The following is a 17,778-nucleotide window of genomic DNA, read 5'->3' on the forward strand; positions in this document are numbered from 1 at the left end:
TATGCAACATTAAAAAAAAGCTGTGTATGATATTTGAATAGTTTTTAATATATCCTTTGCGTGAAATTAAAATGAAAGCATGGTGGAAGGTTATGTTCATCTGTCTCTTATTTTTTTTTTTTTTTTTAAACCANGAGAGTGGTTATGGGGAGGGGAGGATTCTTGTCCATGTTCGTTCACTGTAATATCTGTTGAGCACTTCTAAAAATTGTCCATGGCACAGGATATAAAATATTGACCTGTTTATGAACCATAACTTTTATGTAAAATGCTCTTTCATGTTGTATATTTAATGAATTGCAAGGAAACAGTCTATTTCTCTATGCAGTGCAATACCCATTCTTAGTTGGCTGAATCACCAGCAATTGGAAATACAGACTTGTGGAAGATTCATAATTGAGAAGAATGTATTTAGAGACTCTTATTTATCAAAATTTATTTTTTGTATTTTGTTTCCAAACTTGCTTGACATTTAGACTGGTACAGATGTTGCTGAAAATTGGGCATGATTCCAGTGTACATGTTGCTGTCCATTGATCCACAGGTAAGAAACTCAAATGTCCGTTCTGTGAGCGACTTTACGGGTATGAAACCAACCTGCGTGCTCACATTCGTCAGCGACATCAAGGGATACGTGTACCCTGTCCCTTTTGTAACCGTACCTTCACGCGCAACAACACTGTGCGGCGGCACATTGCCCGTGAGCACAAGACAGAGTACGGCCTCAAGGCATTTCAACCACAAGCTCAGGTCCACAACCACAACAACCAGTAAAAAACTGAAGCCAAGCCTCACAAAGAAGTTCTTCACAGAGAAACAAAATCAATCAGGATAGTAACAGAAATACCTCAAAGGATCTTATACATAAATATAAATACATAATTATTACTTGATATATATAGAAATATTATATATATATAAAATATATATGACATTGTTAAAGGACAAACAAGAATTGTGTCCTGTTAACAAGGTATTGTGTATCTTTCAGTTGTCTTTATTATTATAATTTGTTTTTGTTTTTGTTCTTTCTTGAAGCACTTTTTTTTTCTGGATGTCTGTGTAAGAACAAACACTTGTAGCTCTCTTATCTCTGAGGTTTAGGCAGAATTTCAATGTGGGTTATGGGTTGTACATAATGAATATGAAGACCTCCAACTTGTACAGTCAAGAAAAGGGCTCTATGTACTTCACACTTTTATCCACTTCTTCTTGTCATGCCCAAAGGGCAGTATTTTATCTTATGATGGTGCCTCACTGAAAAGCTACAAAACACAAATTGTTCAAATACAGCTGGTGCTCAAAGCTCTCTCTCATATCGAATGTGACTTTAGACATTAGAAATTGTTAATAAAATTTTAATGTGTGTTTACTAGAGTAATAGTGTGTTTGGTGACACTTGCTTTCTGGCTGTCAGTACTAATGTTTTTCGAGTTTAAAAAATTATTGAATTGTTTGTATCTGACTTTATGAGAAGTTTTCACCAGTTGTAATATTGTGTGTTTGGCAGTACAAAGTTATTGATTCATACTCTAAATGTCCCACTCTCGGTGTGTTGTTTGATAAAGTATAAAGCCATTAATGTATATAAATTGCATGTGGTGAAAGTCAGGATGAAAATGTCACCCATTTTGAGGCATTTACAGTATGCTGAATAACTCAACGAAAAGCTGTACACACTATTTTATTATATATGCTCTTATTTAACGTGAATATTGTAAACATCAAAACCGTTACTCTCCTGTTAGAAAACTAGTCATTGAAAGTGCAACAGATCACATCTTTTTACATCTCAGGAATCAGTAGCAAATGACCATATTTTGTTTATCTCACCCCAAATGCCACAGGGGAAATCAGGGACAATTGTTTATAACATCCTAGTGCCAAATCACAGCTATACACAGAGTGTAAAGTATTTTATTTTGTAAAGAAATTTTGAAAGGCTAGTACGCGAGCTGATCATTTGAGGACAACCAGTAACCAGTGTCATGCAAGCTGGTGCATCCAGAAGTTACTGCTAAAATACCTCCAAACTACTGTTCCTGCTACATTATCACCCTTGGTATCTCTTTCTTCCTCACTTCATATTCTGTTGTGCTCTAGTAGTTTTCTACATACGTAAGGAAATATTTATATTCATAATGCTATCTGCTCCTAGTCAATGTATTTCCCCTAGTATATATAGGTATTTGTCAGTAAATACAGTCGTTGCATTATTTGTACACATTTTAGATTCCAGTATTTGTCAGTCGCTGTCTTTATCTGGGCGGTGTTGTTTGATTCAGATCTGAGGCGATACATTACATGACATGTTTATAACTGAACTCAGGACCCAGCATCACGAGTATGCTAAACTCTTGTTTTATACAACCATTTTGAAATACTGCATTTTCTAGGAGATACTTTTTACTGATATGTCCACGTTTCCTAACGGAGGAAAATGCCATTGCTTATTTCACAGTCACGTTCGCATCATTTACGATAGGTTTCCCCTATGCAATCTCAGGTAGTCGGACGGTGTACGATGTCACGAAATTTAGGATTATAGCAACTTTTTTATTGTTTGAGTAAGTGTATTGAAGTTTAATTGACTTCTTAAAATTTTAATATTGTTTTATTTCACATTGCGTTTTGTTGCTTGCTGTAAAGTTTTGTTGTTGTTATTGAAATATTGTAAGATGCAAATTTTGTGATGGAGATGGTTTGGGAGAGATGGTTGTGCATATTGACTGTGCATAAAGGAAAGGATATTTGTAGACACATAGCTGTTATACTTTGTGTTTAATTTGGTTGGTACTGTATTGTGCACCATTGCAATTGTGTTTGAGTGAAAGAGTGTGCTATGTGACAAGTGTTAAGTGTGGTTTTTATGTTCTTGTATATTAAGAATTTTTATAATGTCAAGACCTTCAGTGGTAAATTGGCAGTACAAGAAAGCCACCTCTAAGTGGCTTCTCTCACTCAAGTGTCTTTGGCACGCACCATGCCAACCGCGGTGCAGAGATCTTGTTATTGTTTGAGTATAACTTACATTGTGTTGGAGCCTCTGTTGATCAGAACCAACCTGATGTGGCGTCGTGCATTTGATGTATTGTTTTAACACGTGGGGGGTGGAAATTGGTGTATGGGTACTTTTGCACTTGTTTAGTATTTTTAACTATATTCTTTGTTTGAAATATTTGACAGCATCTTTATAGGTTATGTTGTTTTTATTTGGTGCTTCTTTGTATTTTGGGCAATTGGTTATTAGTTTAAATAACAAAAGTAGGTCTTAAGGTCGTGGTTGTATTAAGCACTTCATGATCAGGTAATTTATTTACTAACGATTCTACCCAATAAAATTATTTGTACTGCCTCTTAATTGCAATTAGAATGTTATGTGTATATCATAATTTGATGCACTTTGTGCTTGATTACTAAACGGGTAAAACATGGTTAGATATTTCATGGTAACTAGGTCATTTTTGCATAAGGAACTAGAGTAACTCCAACATTTATTACGCTATAGTTTAAATCTTTTAAGAAATATGCAATGTGCAATGCTTTGAGACTTTTAGTTCTGGCAAGGACGAGGAGTTTGTCAATTGGGCTGTTGCCCATTGTAGTGGGAAGCAGGACTGAAGCATGATGGATGCAGCAACAGCAATATATGTGACTGCTTAGCCTGATGTCTCAGGATGTCCTCAGATTTTTAAGAAGTGAGGAGTTCTTACAGTAGTCTGTCACAGCAACAGTATTTGTTGAGTTGTTTGTTATTTTTGATTTTGGAAGATGTGGATATCATGGCAGCATCTTGTGATGCTGCTGTATTGTAGATGGTTGGTTGAGGAAGCCTTGTGTTTTGTTTTGTATATGCTGGTTGGAGGGGGTGTCTTTTTGAGTTTATTTGTATATGTATTTGTTTTATGGTAGTGTCTATCAGACAGTAAATATCTGTATTGGCTTTTGAAATAATAATCGTTATATTAGTTGGAGCATAAACAAGGCTTCACACCATCAGGATTGGGGTGAATGGTTTCTACATGTTAGTTTTACCATATTTCAGTTAGGTGTTCCCATGCATAATATTAGTTGTATTATCTTTGCACCATTTATCATAACAATCTCAGGAATTTATTTCAGGGACAAAACCTTATTTGCACTATTCAGTGTGTAGTACTTGTATATTTAATAGTAACATGGATCATACAACTGCAATTCACCTTTGCAGCGAAGCTATCAAGAAAAGGTACATAAATACTTGAAATTTTTGCTTGAAGTACAAAATTGATAATCTGAATATACTTAAGTCATGTGGTATTGTGATTTTTTACAAAATTTGGTTAATTTTAAACTCATTTTACGGTAGTATTACAATGGTATTATTGAAAAAGGTGGACTTCAGTAATTAACTTGAACTGTGGAATTATTAGACTCCTTAAGATTAGGTCTTCTGGGATGTGACACTGTGCAGTTTGTTAGATAGGTACCAACATTTCAAAGGAAACCTGCCTCTATCATTGGGATAGAAGAAGCAAAGAAGCAAGGTGGAGGTAGTGGATTCTTCTGAAACCTGTCTACCAAACTGTACAGGGTCACATGTCAGAAGTGTGTAATCTTAAAACTCACCCTTGTGAGAACATCTAATCTCATATCAGACTCTTATTGATCTTCAGTGCTTCATCCTGTGTAATAATTCTGTTTCTTTGCTCATTGCCTTCATAGTTATAATTTCCATTTTTTTTTTTCCAGATTGTGTTTTAATGACTGAATTCTGCAAACACTTGCTCTGTATATTCTTACCTCATTTGATTTCTGTCTCAGGGCTCAGTAGAGCCAGATTCAATAGTGCAAGGCTGCCTACTACCTCACATTGCACACAGTTGAACTATTGTGTCTGTGCTTTGTGCTGAGTTTCAGGATAGGGTTCATAAGCAGATTCTATGTGTATCTGACTGCAGCACCTGGCATAGCATATTAAACAAGTACCACTTGTGTCATTTACACAAGAATTTCTTTGCCTGTTATAAATACAGTGTTGAATACAGAAGAATAAATTATCTGTTGTACTGCATTGTTGTTGAATCTCCAAGCCTCCATAGATAAATATTTTTAATCTTACAATTCCGTTACACGTTTACCCTAGTGTGTAATTGTAGATTACTCAGGAACTTACAGAATTAATTCGTACATAACATGTAGTATATAATATATACATACAGTAGTAATAAGTTGCATAAATACCATGCTACCTCAGTACAGGACTAATGTAGTATTACAGTTAATTACCTCATACATACTCTGTCACTGTAGGGAATCTCCTTGAGGGATTTGTTTCATGGCAGTGCACTCTTCAGTTTATGTGCATTGACATTCACTTCAGGACAATATTAATGTCCATATGCAACCGGGTCCAAATGTTTGTGCAAGTGTTTGTGGAGTCAGTTTCATTTAAGTGCTTTACATGTGTTCTGTGTTGTTTTCCTTGCAGAGAGGGTCATTGCTAAGCACTGCTGTAGGAAAAATTTAAAACATACTGTATTTTAGAAGAACTGGATGGGTTATAAAAGTACAAATTTAATTCAAAATACTGGTACCAACTATAAGTTCATGTTTGTGTACTTGCAGTTGTCGTTCAAGTTTTCAGCTAACAGTGTTTCCTGCCACAATTGAACAAACCCTCTTGTTGGCATCGCCAGATATTTTAAGTCCAAGTGTTGTGCATCTGAAGCACTCAGGTTTCAGTAGCTATCAGCAGGTTTGTGTGTTGCTTGCTTCCCATTTCACCCCCAGTGTCTCTAGCAGTGTGAAGGAAGGTTGTCAGTAAATAAGTGAAGAAGAAAACCTCACTAGAAATAAATGCAGGTATCCAAATGTATCTGTGAACAAGTACAAGATATTTCTGTACAAATTAAGCAAAATAGTAGTTAAAATGTGTGTATGTATGTATGATTATGTGTAAGTGTGTGTGAGTATGTATGTTTAGTTTGCTGGTAGCCTGCAAACTACAGGTTTCTTTGTAATTAGACTTCCCATGGTACAGAGTACATGATCTTATGATTTTTGCTAGTAATAGAGGCTGATACATGTCATTGCTGTTAACATGTAGCTGGAAAGATGTTTGTTTAAAATCCTAATACACTAAGATAAAAATACATAACACAGATTCATGACTTCTTATAGAAAGAACCTAAGCATTTGGGATGCCATTACATTATGTATGGTGGACATTTGCTACAATACAGCAGTTAGAAATGTAAATTCATGGTGTGATGTACATAATCTGTTACATGAAGTCTGACATACAAGCTAACTGCGTAGTTTGCACATTAACTCAGTCCTCATGTTCTGATACCCAGTGTTCAGCTGTGGCGAGCCACTAGGAGGTTAGCTAGGGTATTCACACTACAGATATTATTGTGGGCGACTGCCACTACCTGGTGGGTCGCATGTACAGTATGCTCGAGATACGAGTATTTAGCCGTGTACATACATTTTTTCTCTTCCCCAAGGGAGATTTTTAAGTCGCTCAAACTTGTTCAAAAGGTGTTGCACCTCGATTCGTGGCGTGGCACTTGAAGTTGTGTCAGTCCTGTGATTGTGGGGGACTTGCATGCCCGTCCCGTCCACCAATATTGTATGCTGTCACGATAATTAACGTTGTTATGGATGTGTGTGTGTGGATGTGTGTGCGTGTATAAGAGTGTGTGTTTTTCCCCCAAATTTCATCTGTTTTACAATCAAGCTACTGTTCTTTTTAAGAAATTGAAGAATGTGCTACATGTGCCCAAGGGGAGTGAAACCCAGTCATAATTGTCTATGTATTTGAAGTGATTTTTATACCGGTATATTTAGTTTCAGATGTAATATATGTACTTGTTTTTTATTTGAATTTTATGTTTATGGGTAATATTGTGTTGTATAATCATAATTATTGATGCTGTGCATAATTGTGGAAAATAACAAAAAAAGTCCATGTATATTTACACAAATTTAATTGTTATATTGATAATGGAATGTGAATTACATAAACTGAAGATAGAGTTTAATTTTATCCAGGTTGATAGACAAAAACATCGGATGGATGGGTGAAATTTCTTTCATGTCTTGGTGGTAAAACTTGGTGTATAAAATCAAGTAGAGTGTCTCAGAACATTTAATATCTCAGTGTATGTGGTGTATGTCATGTTCAAAATCCTTTCATTGGCAGATCTTCAGCTGTGTGATGCACAGTCCATTAGAACAGTGTTTGGTGTCCTCAGACACTTGTACTTAGATCTGGCATGCGTTCAGAGAAACTAACATTATAATTGCAACACCATGTACACATTGGAAAAATGAAATGGACATCTCTGTGGTTTTGGTAAGACATGAAGCAAAGCTTTTGTCGTTGAATGACTTTTTGTGGATTTCTATTCGGGCTGTTCTTGGGTGTTTTGGATCTTTGAATTTGCTGGTCACGATACATGTCGTCATTGTTTGACAGTTAATTGTTTGCAGTGTTCTGTGCTCACCATAACCAAATGTTGGCTTATGAAATCTTGTGACTTTACTACAGTGTTGTATTATGGGAGATATTTTGACCATTGGTTGGAAATTTATGAATTTATCATGTTGTACGGTTACTTTAAATTTTTGTGGTATCTGATTTAAAATTGTACAGATGTTTTGTTTGGGTTCTGTAGGAGTGTCAGCATGATGGTAGATATGGTACACAGGACACAGTTTAGAAAACTTGTCTCTCATTGTTATCATAAACTTTGAAATTGCTGACCAATATTTGGAAGTGGGCATGTGGAAGGTCTTAATGTTTTATGTTTTAACATCAAGGTAGAATATCCCAGATCATGTGTTTATGCAAGATTATATGAGACCACAGTATGTTTGTGCTCCCTTGTTAAACATGGCTTTCAGAAACATGAGGGTAATGCTGTTTTGCTGCTACCATACCATAACAAGTAATCCCTCAGGTTGAAGTATTTTATGACTTGTAGTTGACAATCTTGAAAATAAAAGTTGTCATACACTGCCATCCACATGTACAATTTTAATTTCAGGGATAAAAATATGAAACATTACCTCCATATTATAATAAAAAAGTATATAGAATGAGGGGACCTTGGAAGAAAATGACACATTATCAAAATACTTTTAATTCTGTTTCATATGTTTTTTTTCTGTTACATATTTCAGTATATGACTCAGAAATACAGCAACATGGTACTTGTTGGAAATTTGTGTTCCTGCCTTTAGATAGTTGAGAATGAAATTGTTGTGTCAGTTAGCTGCAGATGAAATATTCCATATAAATTTACTATTCTTGGCTTAAGATTCTCTCTGATGGGAACACCTTCCCAAGTACCTGAGGAATTGTTCTTATAAAAATAATACGGGTATTTAGGTCTCATATTGAGGCATAAACCAGTTAAAGACATTCAGTGGAAAATAAATATAATTTGAAGCATAATGTTGGACAGTTTCCGGAAATAAATGAATTGATGCATTGACACGTAGTTTTCTACATTATAGTGATCATGGGTACCTGACTGTCATTTATGGTACCAGTGTGATATATATTTACAGATCACCAGTGGTGTAATTGGCAAGTGTTATATTCCTAAGGTGATGTCACATTACATAGTACAAGAAAAAAATGCTATTTTCTCAGGAATGTTTGATCTTCCTCAAGAAATTCCAAATATGTAATTCTGATAATGTTAGTTCATCTATGTGTGTGTAGTAATACACACCGTCATCAGTGCACATCTTGCTGATTAATTGTACAGCTGTAAATTGAGTAGTTGACATTAAAGAGAGGAAAATTTATTGTCGCTAGATCAAGAAAGTAGTGTAAAGACGTCGTCTGAACAACTGCTTAACATGTTCATTTATGGCAGATTGCATTCCGGTAAGAAATTGACACTTTTATGCTCACTAGTATTGAAAGGCATTGGTATTTCTAAATATTTGTCTTCGCGTTTGTAAGACACTATTGCTGAAGACTTTTCCTCACAAGATAGTCATGTAAAAGATGAAGTGAGGACAGGATCTTCATAAAAGTATGCTTAAAATGTTTTTAAACATCGTAAATGTAGCTGAATGTGGTCTTTAATGTGTCAGTGATTTAAATGTAACTATTTCAGTTTCTCAGGGATAATCTGTCTTGCATTCATGATGATATTTGTTTTATTGTTCATTCTGCAACTTGTACTAATTTCAAGAACCCTCAAGGAATTCTGCTTTAGTTGGTTATGTGCCAAAGCAGTGCTGACATATGTGGTAAGGTTGCAGTAATTAGGCCAAGGATGCACTTTCAGTGCTGTGGGATGTATAAACTTGCATCATATGTTGTAGTACATACCACATTTTAATTGGTTTGTTATTTTAGCATATTGGCTTTCACATTGTTAAGTATGAATTTTATGTCAAAATTTCATGTATATGAACGTCATTTTGATATTGGTTACAGATCAGTGGTGTTTCTTAATGTTTGAGATAAAGATGTAAAGGCTGTCCATACATTTTGTGACGTATTTGATCTGCTGTCAAAATTTAATCAGTATAGATTTGTTGTCACTTATAAGTAAAAAAGAAAGTATATTGGAAATGCATATTCAATTAAGACAAATGGGTGTAGTACCTAGGTCTTCTTACGTGAAGCTTTTTGTTTAAAAGTAGTGTTGGGTTACATTCACATAATGTGGCATTTCAGAGAAGACTAGCATACTAGCATAACTAATTTCAGAAAATGTACATTTCCATGTTCAGACTTGGGGAGGGGGAATTGATTGTGTAAGTTAGAGTAACATCTGTTTTACGGGTGTAATTGTTTTAGAATATGGAATTTATATCTCAGGACATCTTCAGGATGCAGCATTGAGTCACATGAAGTAATTGCTTCATGTAATAAGCTTTCAAAAGTTTGACATGGCCAGTTGCACAGCTCATTTTTGTTATTCATTTTCAAGGTAGAAACAAGAAATTAAGATGGTCAGTTTGTACATTTGATAGTACTTAATGTTCTTATCATAGCTGACTTTCTTTCTGTTTCATTAATATTGGTTAGAATTGTAGTGTTGCAGGTCTGTGAGTACATTTTATGACACTGTGAGCATCATTCCTCATCTCTGACCAGTTTATCTAACTATGGAATTATTTTTTTTTGGCAGAGTTCTCTTAATTTGAACAAAGGCATTGCTATCAAAGCCCACATGTTTTGGGAAATGGACGTTGCAGAGTTTTAATTAGTGATGTTGCGGGAAACGATATTTGTAACTAAATTGTAATGTATTTTTGGTAATATTTGAAATCTTGTTGTATCAGATGTTCATGTGTTTTTGCCCTTTGTGTTTGTCCGCTTCAGTACCAAATAATGGTTAAAAGAAATGTAAACTGTTGAGGAATATCTTATCTCCTTGTCTTCATAAGACAGCCCCCTTCATTGCTACTGCTGCAGCTCATATTAGTGAAGTCAGCAGTAGTGCTCTTGTTGGGGACAAGTTTCCGTACGGGTCAATTTAGATTACTGCATAATTTTGTAAGCATAATATTTTCTTGGTATGCTGTGTATCAGGTACTTTACAGTCCCTTTGAATGTTCAACAGTAGCTGGTCATTTGTGTTTCACAGAGAGAATGTGCCACTGGTCATTGTCTTCATTTTGTTTTGCTTTTATCAAATATTCTACTTAGAACTTTCTGTCATGGAGTTACACTTGGCATTGTCTGTCAGGCAACATCACTTTTAGGGATGCTTGTGCTGTATGTTTGTGTCTATCTTGGTGCCTAACATTGCAGAAAAATGTTAAAAACAAGTTCGTGCTCTTTTTATCAATTAATAAGAACCTGTCAGCTTGACACCTGTGTGATCATTCTGTCATCAGGAGCTAATTTTTACAAAGCTGGATGAGTCTGGTGCTTGATTTCATGTTTAACATGAATAGATATTGGATTTACATTTTAAATTAAGATTATAGGTAATTGACATAATCAGGTTATTTTTCCTTTTATGATCTAACTTGAAAACACAAAATTGCATCGGGTTGCTTTTATGCTGAAACCATACTGGTTGGGTATTTGCTGTCCCATTAACAGCATTAAAAGAGCAAAATTGAAGTTCAGTATTTTTAGCATTTTAAAGTGAACCAAATTTTTATAATTGTTTATGTAGGAAATTAATGCTGTGAAATTCTGCATGTGGCTGTAGATTATATTGCCTAATGTGCTGTTGAAGTGTTCTTTGCAGTGCATTTCCAACCAGAAATGTCTTGTAGACACAGCAGTAATGCTGAATATAATTTTTATCTAGCTGGGATGGAAAAGAATTACATTCTTGCTATTGTGTTCATTTTTAATGAAATGAACATTTCTGGTTATGTTCATGAACTTCCAGTCAAGTTTTATCATGTTGATGTAGAATTTGCTCGGTGTCTACCCACTTTTCATCTACATGTTGCTCTGAAATTTGTTTGGAAGATGTTTGGTAATACTGTATGTGTACACTGTACATGTGTACATTCCTAAAATATGAATTGAGATTCTTGATGTCTCATATTACATGTCTTCATTTAACTGTGAACATTTAAATTTGAGTTCGGTAAGATGCATCATTCATCTTGCATAGGGTAACTTGAAACTGCTTGATTTTTATCATACAGACTTCTAAATCTTTGGTATATTTCATGTCTTATTCTGTTATCTTTGAAGACAAATATGCTTTCAGGTTGTACAGTGAAGTGGGTAAACTTGAAAGTTTGTAGCTGAAAGTGGGTAGATATGATGCAAGCCCAATTCAAGGTACTGTGTGATGTGTTTTTGGTTGGTGTTTTAAATCAGTATCCAAGTAGCATGAAAGGGTTGGCTTGCTGTGCAGGATAAAGTAATATTATCAGTTTGATACCTTTCCAATGCTATATTAAGATTGAAATTCTGATTGGATTGGCTGGTATGTAGTAATGCATTAATCGGTACAATTAGTCAACCTTTCTGAGTTACTATAAACAGAAATTAATGTTGTTTGTTGAACTTGTGGTAAAGTTTGTTTCACTCAGTGAAATTGTTTACTTTTTATGCTCCATCAAAATCTGAATGTTTTGCAGTGATGTTGACATTCTTTACCTCTTCCATTTTGAGTTGCTTAGTATTTGGATCTGTGAAACTAAGTGGTTTTTTCTAACACTGCAAATCAGTCACCATTGAAAACTATAATTTTTACAATTGACCATGTTAACATTAGGGATATCAGTATGCTATAGCCAGCTGTCCTTACTCTCACCTGAAGGGTGGCCAATACAGTGGACCACATTTCTGTTTCATAGTGGATCAGCCAGTGCTTGAATCTAATGTGAGCTATATGTGGTTAGCTGTTTTGCCTGTTCAGTAGGTCATATTTACCAGTCTTACACAATGGATTGTTACCCAGGGATATATTACATTTTGTACTTCCTTAAAAAATTTTCATGGAACTCCTTGTAGTGTGGGAATGTAACCAATTCTTCTGTAAAAGAAACCCTTGCATACATCCTTAGTAAGTTTGTTGTCATAGTTTAGTATTTAAATGTAATGCTATGTATATATACATCAAGCCGTATTCCAAGTTGGACTGGTAAATATGTTCACAATTTGCAGCATTGTTTGTATAGCTAATGGATTAAAGGTAATTCAGTGGCCTGGTGAGTCCAGTTACAAGAAATGTTGTGTAAACTACTTGAATATGTTATCTGTTTTTTCATTCTGGGAATGTACCGTATGAGATTGAAGTGATTCAGCTAAACTTACATGTACCTGAATCTTTGAAATAGTAAAAGACAGTAGTCCATGCATATGACATTTCATAAAATGTTACAGCTTATGTTTTATCTTCCCAAATGTAATATAAGGGAGAGTCAGTAAATCGGTCATGGATATAAAACCTAAAACATATGATATACAAACCTGGAAAAAACATTTATTTCTCAACATATCCTCCACCAACATTGATACATTTGTCCCAATGCTTTACCATTGTGTCAGAACCTGAAGCAGGGGCTGTTGCCGCAGCCACTTCCACACCTGGTCGGGCATCATCTGCCACTTTCATACATCCTTGAGAGAATTTCTTGACCCAGTTGTGAGCCTCTATACATGACAACACTTCCCACCATAAACAGGAAACATTTCTTTAAGAATATCCTTTGCATTGGGTCCTTCTGCTCACAAAAAACGCACAATAGAATGCTGATCTTCGATAGTACACATGAAGCAGTCTCCATTTTGACTGCTGAAACCAGCCTCTGAATATGTGCATGTGCATCTGCTACCTAGACTGTCATGAGCTGGACTGTGCTGCTGCCTAGTGATACACATATGAAACTTATTATATTCATTACAGCCATTTTACTTCAATTTGTGACCTATTTCCTGACCTTCATACAAAGAATGGATTAGAAAGTTTTTATTTCTCACTTATGTTAGCTTCAGAAAGTATTTTGTGAAGTTTACTGAATCACCTCAGTTTGAAGTGTGGATCGTGTTCCCTTTTACATACTCGATCTAAAAGCTAAGTCTTCGGAAGATTTGTTAAAATTGGTACCAAACCAAAATTGATTTTGCAGTTTGTGTTCCGCTTTAAATAAATGTTGGATATGATTTCCTTTCGTACTTGTTCTCAAGCTTTAGACTGTGGACCACATATTTGTCTATTTTACATAACTGTACTATTTCATTTTGTCATATGAAAATTCAAGTAGAATGTGTCTGCTAGTTATACTGACAGTTAAATTTAATTCAGCTTTCTGTCATGCATATAAATGTTACAAATAATGCAGTATAAAAATAGACCACGTGTTAGGCAAAAGGGAGGGTCCACAAATGTTTGTAGTTTGGGAACCACTGTACATATTTTTTTTTTTTGCAGAACTATTTGCTTTTTCTCTGAATTGGTCATCCATGATTAGATAGAATTACAAAATATTGTACAGGTGTTAGCTGAGAGTATTTTGATATTTACAGATGTTAACAAAGTTATGTCAATGTAAGATTTGAAACTTTCATGACAACAGTGGACATTTAAGCCTTCTCAGGCTGTCAGCCATGTTAGTGTAGAGTTCTGTGACATTTCAGATACAGTCTCTGTCTGCAACATCAAGGGTTGATGTGATGAGCTGGCCCAGCCAGAACAGTGGGCAGAGCAGTGATATCCTGTCTCAGTAGGAGTTTTGTGGGGAATAGTATGTCTTCTGAACTCTTAACAGACTGTTCCCTGCATGACTTGTGCTGGGACAGGGTATCACTGGCCACATATCTGTGCCTACCATTCCCCTAGTGATCCAAGCTGGAACAGATGAAATCTTTGTGTATGAGTATAACATGCAAACACAACATCTGCCATGTCAACCCCCTGATGATGGAGATAGACACAAAAACTTTGGTTGCCAACCCTGTATTGATACAGCTAATTGCCTGAGAAGATTTCATTTTAAAGTTTGGTCAAGAAAGTAAGAAGAGTCAATTGTTTACAGCTGGTATTTGTAATGGGAGAATGGGAGAGGACATAGTGATGGGCTTAGATCATGTGATGATGTGTTTCTCAGGTTACATTGTGGTTGTAGTTGATGGTGTTGGTATAGCATGGGTGCCAGAGAGGAATTTGAAATGTTACGTTCATTACAGCCATATCTCATGTGTATAGCTTTTGGGTTAACTTTGTTAAGATGAATAAAATTCAGATGTTATACTGTAATAGGCATAATATGAAATATGTCTAGGGGTAAACTTAGGAAGAATTGAAGTAGAAGTTCAAATAATGAACATGAAATTTTGGTTAGGTGAACTGCATTTCATATTATCCATTTGTTCACAGCATGAAAGCCAATTTAAGAATTTTATTATTATTATTATTATTATTATTATAGTTATTATTATCCTCATCATAACTTGTGGATAGACTTTGTTCTCAAGAATAAGAAACTCCCCAGTCCCCATGTAGTAGAGTTGCTTGATGTATAAAACAGTTATCAGAAAGTGTCTGGAGTTTTGTGTCGGATGCTGTTCTCACGGAAAATTCTTGTCATTTGGAGTGGTGGTACGTTCAGTTAATTCCTCACTGTATGGTTTGACTTATTGGTCAGATCCCTTTTTCAGCAGCTTTGCAACATGCTTGATGTAATCACCGTTCCATTTTGCCACTTACAGGTGCCATCTGGGTTCTGGAAGTGCATTTTAATTTTTAATTAAACGTAACTCATCTTTAGTATCTACCTCAAAGTGGTTTTATTTCCACTTATACTGTTTTCTTGATTAATCTGTGATAACTGCAAAGAAACTTTTCAATTCATTTGACCTTACAAATGGTTTTTCCACCAAATCAAGGCTGACCTCCCCGTGATTCTCAGGTTGTAAATTGGTTCTAGCCATAACACAAAAGCTATGAGTGATGTACCTGAACAAGTGATGCATGTTTGGTAGTCGAGATATGTCTGCAATGCATGGAGCTTTCAGTGCCTTTTCATGCCGGTTTTAGGTCAGGATAATTTCTGGAGGAGGCATATTGAACTAGTATCATGTTTTATTCCAGAAATTATTTAGTAAGCTCTTGCAGAACCGTGTGTAGTATGTAAAAATGGATGGATTGTTAAAGTGGCAAATTTTATTAGCTATCAAAAATATTTCAGTTTTTGTTTTCTTATGGTAATTTTTTTATTTCACCTTGTTATCAGTGGTCAGTGTTTGTTTTATTATGACTTTGTGGTGATTTATTGGATACCAGTATAGGTCAAGAAATTTTTGAATTGATATTAAATATGAAAATATGAAGATATGAATAAAAATATAAAAAAAGGGAAAAGAAAGTGAGCATAAAATGTTTTTAGAATATTTTCTTGTTATAATGTGGATTTTAATGTTTGGTACCAGATAGTTGTGTTGAGTTCTTCTAGGATGTTATGCTCACGGTGATCATGCCTTACATACATTTGGTGGAACGTAATTTGCACACACATATAATAATTACTGTAATACAACAAAATGAATGTTTGGAAATTCAGTTTGAAAGATTTCACAGATTACTAATAAACTAAATTTGTTGCTAATTTTGTCTGTATTTATTTCATATCACATTTCCATCATGTCCTTAGGAAGCTTGTTGACACATCTAGTGGTAGAAAGTGTGCGTGCGTGTGTGAGTTTTCCCCTGGTTTAACCATGGGCATCAATATTGTAGACGCTGACTGATTTTCATTAAACTTTGTGTGAACATCGTTCAGTAGATCAGCTTTCTCATGTCACTTCCAGTAGAATGGATGTATGATTTGTGAGGTGGGAATTACACTGATGCCAAATGTCCCAAAGTTTTGTACATAATATGCTGCTTTTATTAATGCGGAGGGGGAATGCAGAAAACGAATGGTAGTCTTGTGAAATATTTTAGTATGTTATTGTAATTGCTGATCAGTCCTTGTAACTCAGAATGGTTAATGTGTGTGGTGATAGCTTTCATATCTACTGTTAGAATGAATGTATTAAAATCAAGGCTGTCGTAATACTTCAGAATTCTAAAATTCGCCAGTTGTTTTTTGTTCTTGTTGACCCATAGAGCTCTGATTTTGTTGATTATATACATACCCTACTGAGGTAAGTTGTCCTTTGCCCAGCAGGGGCGTGGTCTCCAGTGTCCCATACATTTTTGCCCTCGTATCATTTCTTGTGTCATCCATACAAAGCCGTAATATCTGCCTGCATTGCGCACTGAATGCCTACCGCAGCATCCCTATATTGGCCACATGTATTTGTGTCTACCACAACAGTCATCATCTCCCTCTTTTAAGTGTTGTTTCATCGTGTTCAAGTCTCCCTGCCCTTTGAGACTCCTGTCACAACAGCCGGGATCATTCCTATCTCTGCAATGCTTTTCTGCAGTTTTGAGAGTTAAGTGGACCCTTTTGCAGTGCCTGTATTCAAGTCCAGCTGCGAAGCCCTGACTATGAGTCGTACACCCACGCAGTGTCCCGCTTATGGCCTAATGTCATAGACACTCCCTCCCAACCAGTTATAAACACCTCAGTCTGACGAGATGTGTTTGTAAAGATTATGGAGCACATCGTTAACATCTCTGGATCGTGGAATGCCTGGTAAGATTCTGATGCCGCAGATCCACTCTTAGCAACCTTGTGAACAATGGGCACCGTATCAAGAATTCTTTCATGCGCCAAGTCCTTGTCGCAGTTTTCTTCGAGTTAGAAAGTGTGTGTGTGGAAACATGACATACGGTATCCAAGTGGAGGAGATGTCGGCTGCTCCCGTCATTTCTAGCTTTCGGCATGCTCGTTTCCGTGTTCTGCTCGGTAATATTCGTTCTACCCTATCAGCAGAAAAAAAAAGGATGTTACCATGTTCACTTTCGCGATCAATGAGATGTAAAACTCAGTCGATCCCTCAGTCCCAACATCACTGTATGTTGATGCTGTTGCATTAACAGTTCCCGGAGCATAGTAACTTTCGAACACCCGGCTACAGTTTAATATGAATTGTTTGTCGCACTGGGTTCCGCAGAACGTATTTTCCTTTTCCGCGATAAAGACCCACTGCATACATTTCACATGATTGTGGGGTTTACATCTTGGCCTATCTGTTCATAAAATAACTTCGTCCTGCCGTTTGCTTTAGGTTTCAAGTTTCCAGCCTCTTGACCGTGATTACCAGCGAAAGGAATCTGCGTGTTACGTTCCTTGAAAAAAGACATGTCGGTGACTTGTTGCACATGGCGCTTAGAATCTAGATTAAGCCCTTGTGGTCATCCCCGCGCGATAAATGCGTTCTGTTTGTGT

At 35.8% G+C, this 17,778-nt stretch overlaps 1 protein-coding gene across 2 annotated transcripts in view; it reads left to right on the forward strand.

The window, feature by feature from the left end:
* Positions 1-16,044, forward strand: part of LOC111863168 (zinc finger protein chinmo) — a 32,074-nt gene extending 16,030 nt beyond the window's left edge. For both annotated transcript variants that reach the window (XM_023849222.2, XM_023849223.2), the window contains exon 6: positions 545-16,044. In XM_023849222.2, the coding sequence (XP_023704990.1) occupies positions 545-774 (230 nt within the window). In that variant the 3' untranslated portion in view covers positions 775-16,044. The remainder of the gene's footprint in view (positions 1-544) is intronic.
* The last annotated feature ends 1,734 nt before the right edge of the window (positions 16,045-17,778 follow it).

Source organism: Cryptotermes secundus, unplaced genomic scaffold, assembly GCF_002891405.2.
Source record: "Cryptotermes secundus unplaced genomic scaffold, Csec_1.0 scaffold265, whole genome shotgun sequence".
Taxonomy (NCBI): domain Eukaryota; kingdom Metazoa; phylum Arthropoda; class Insecta; order Blattodea; family Kalotermitidae; genus Cryptotermes; species Cryptotermes secundus.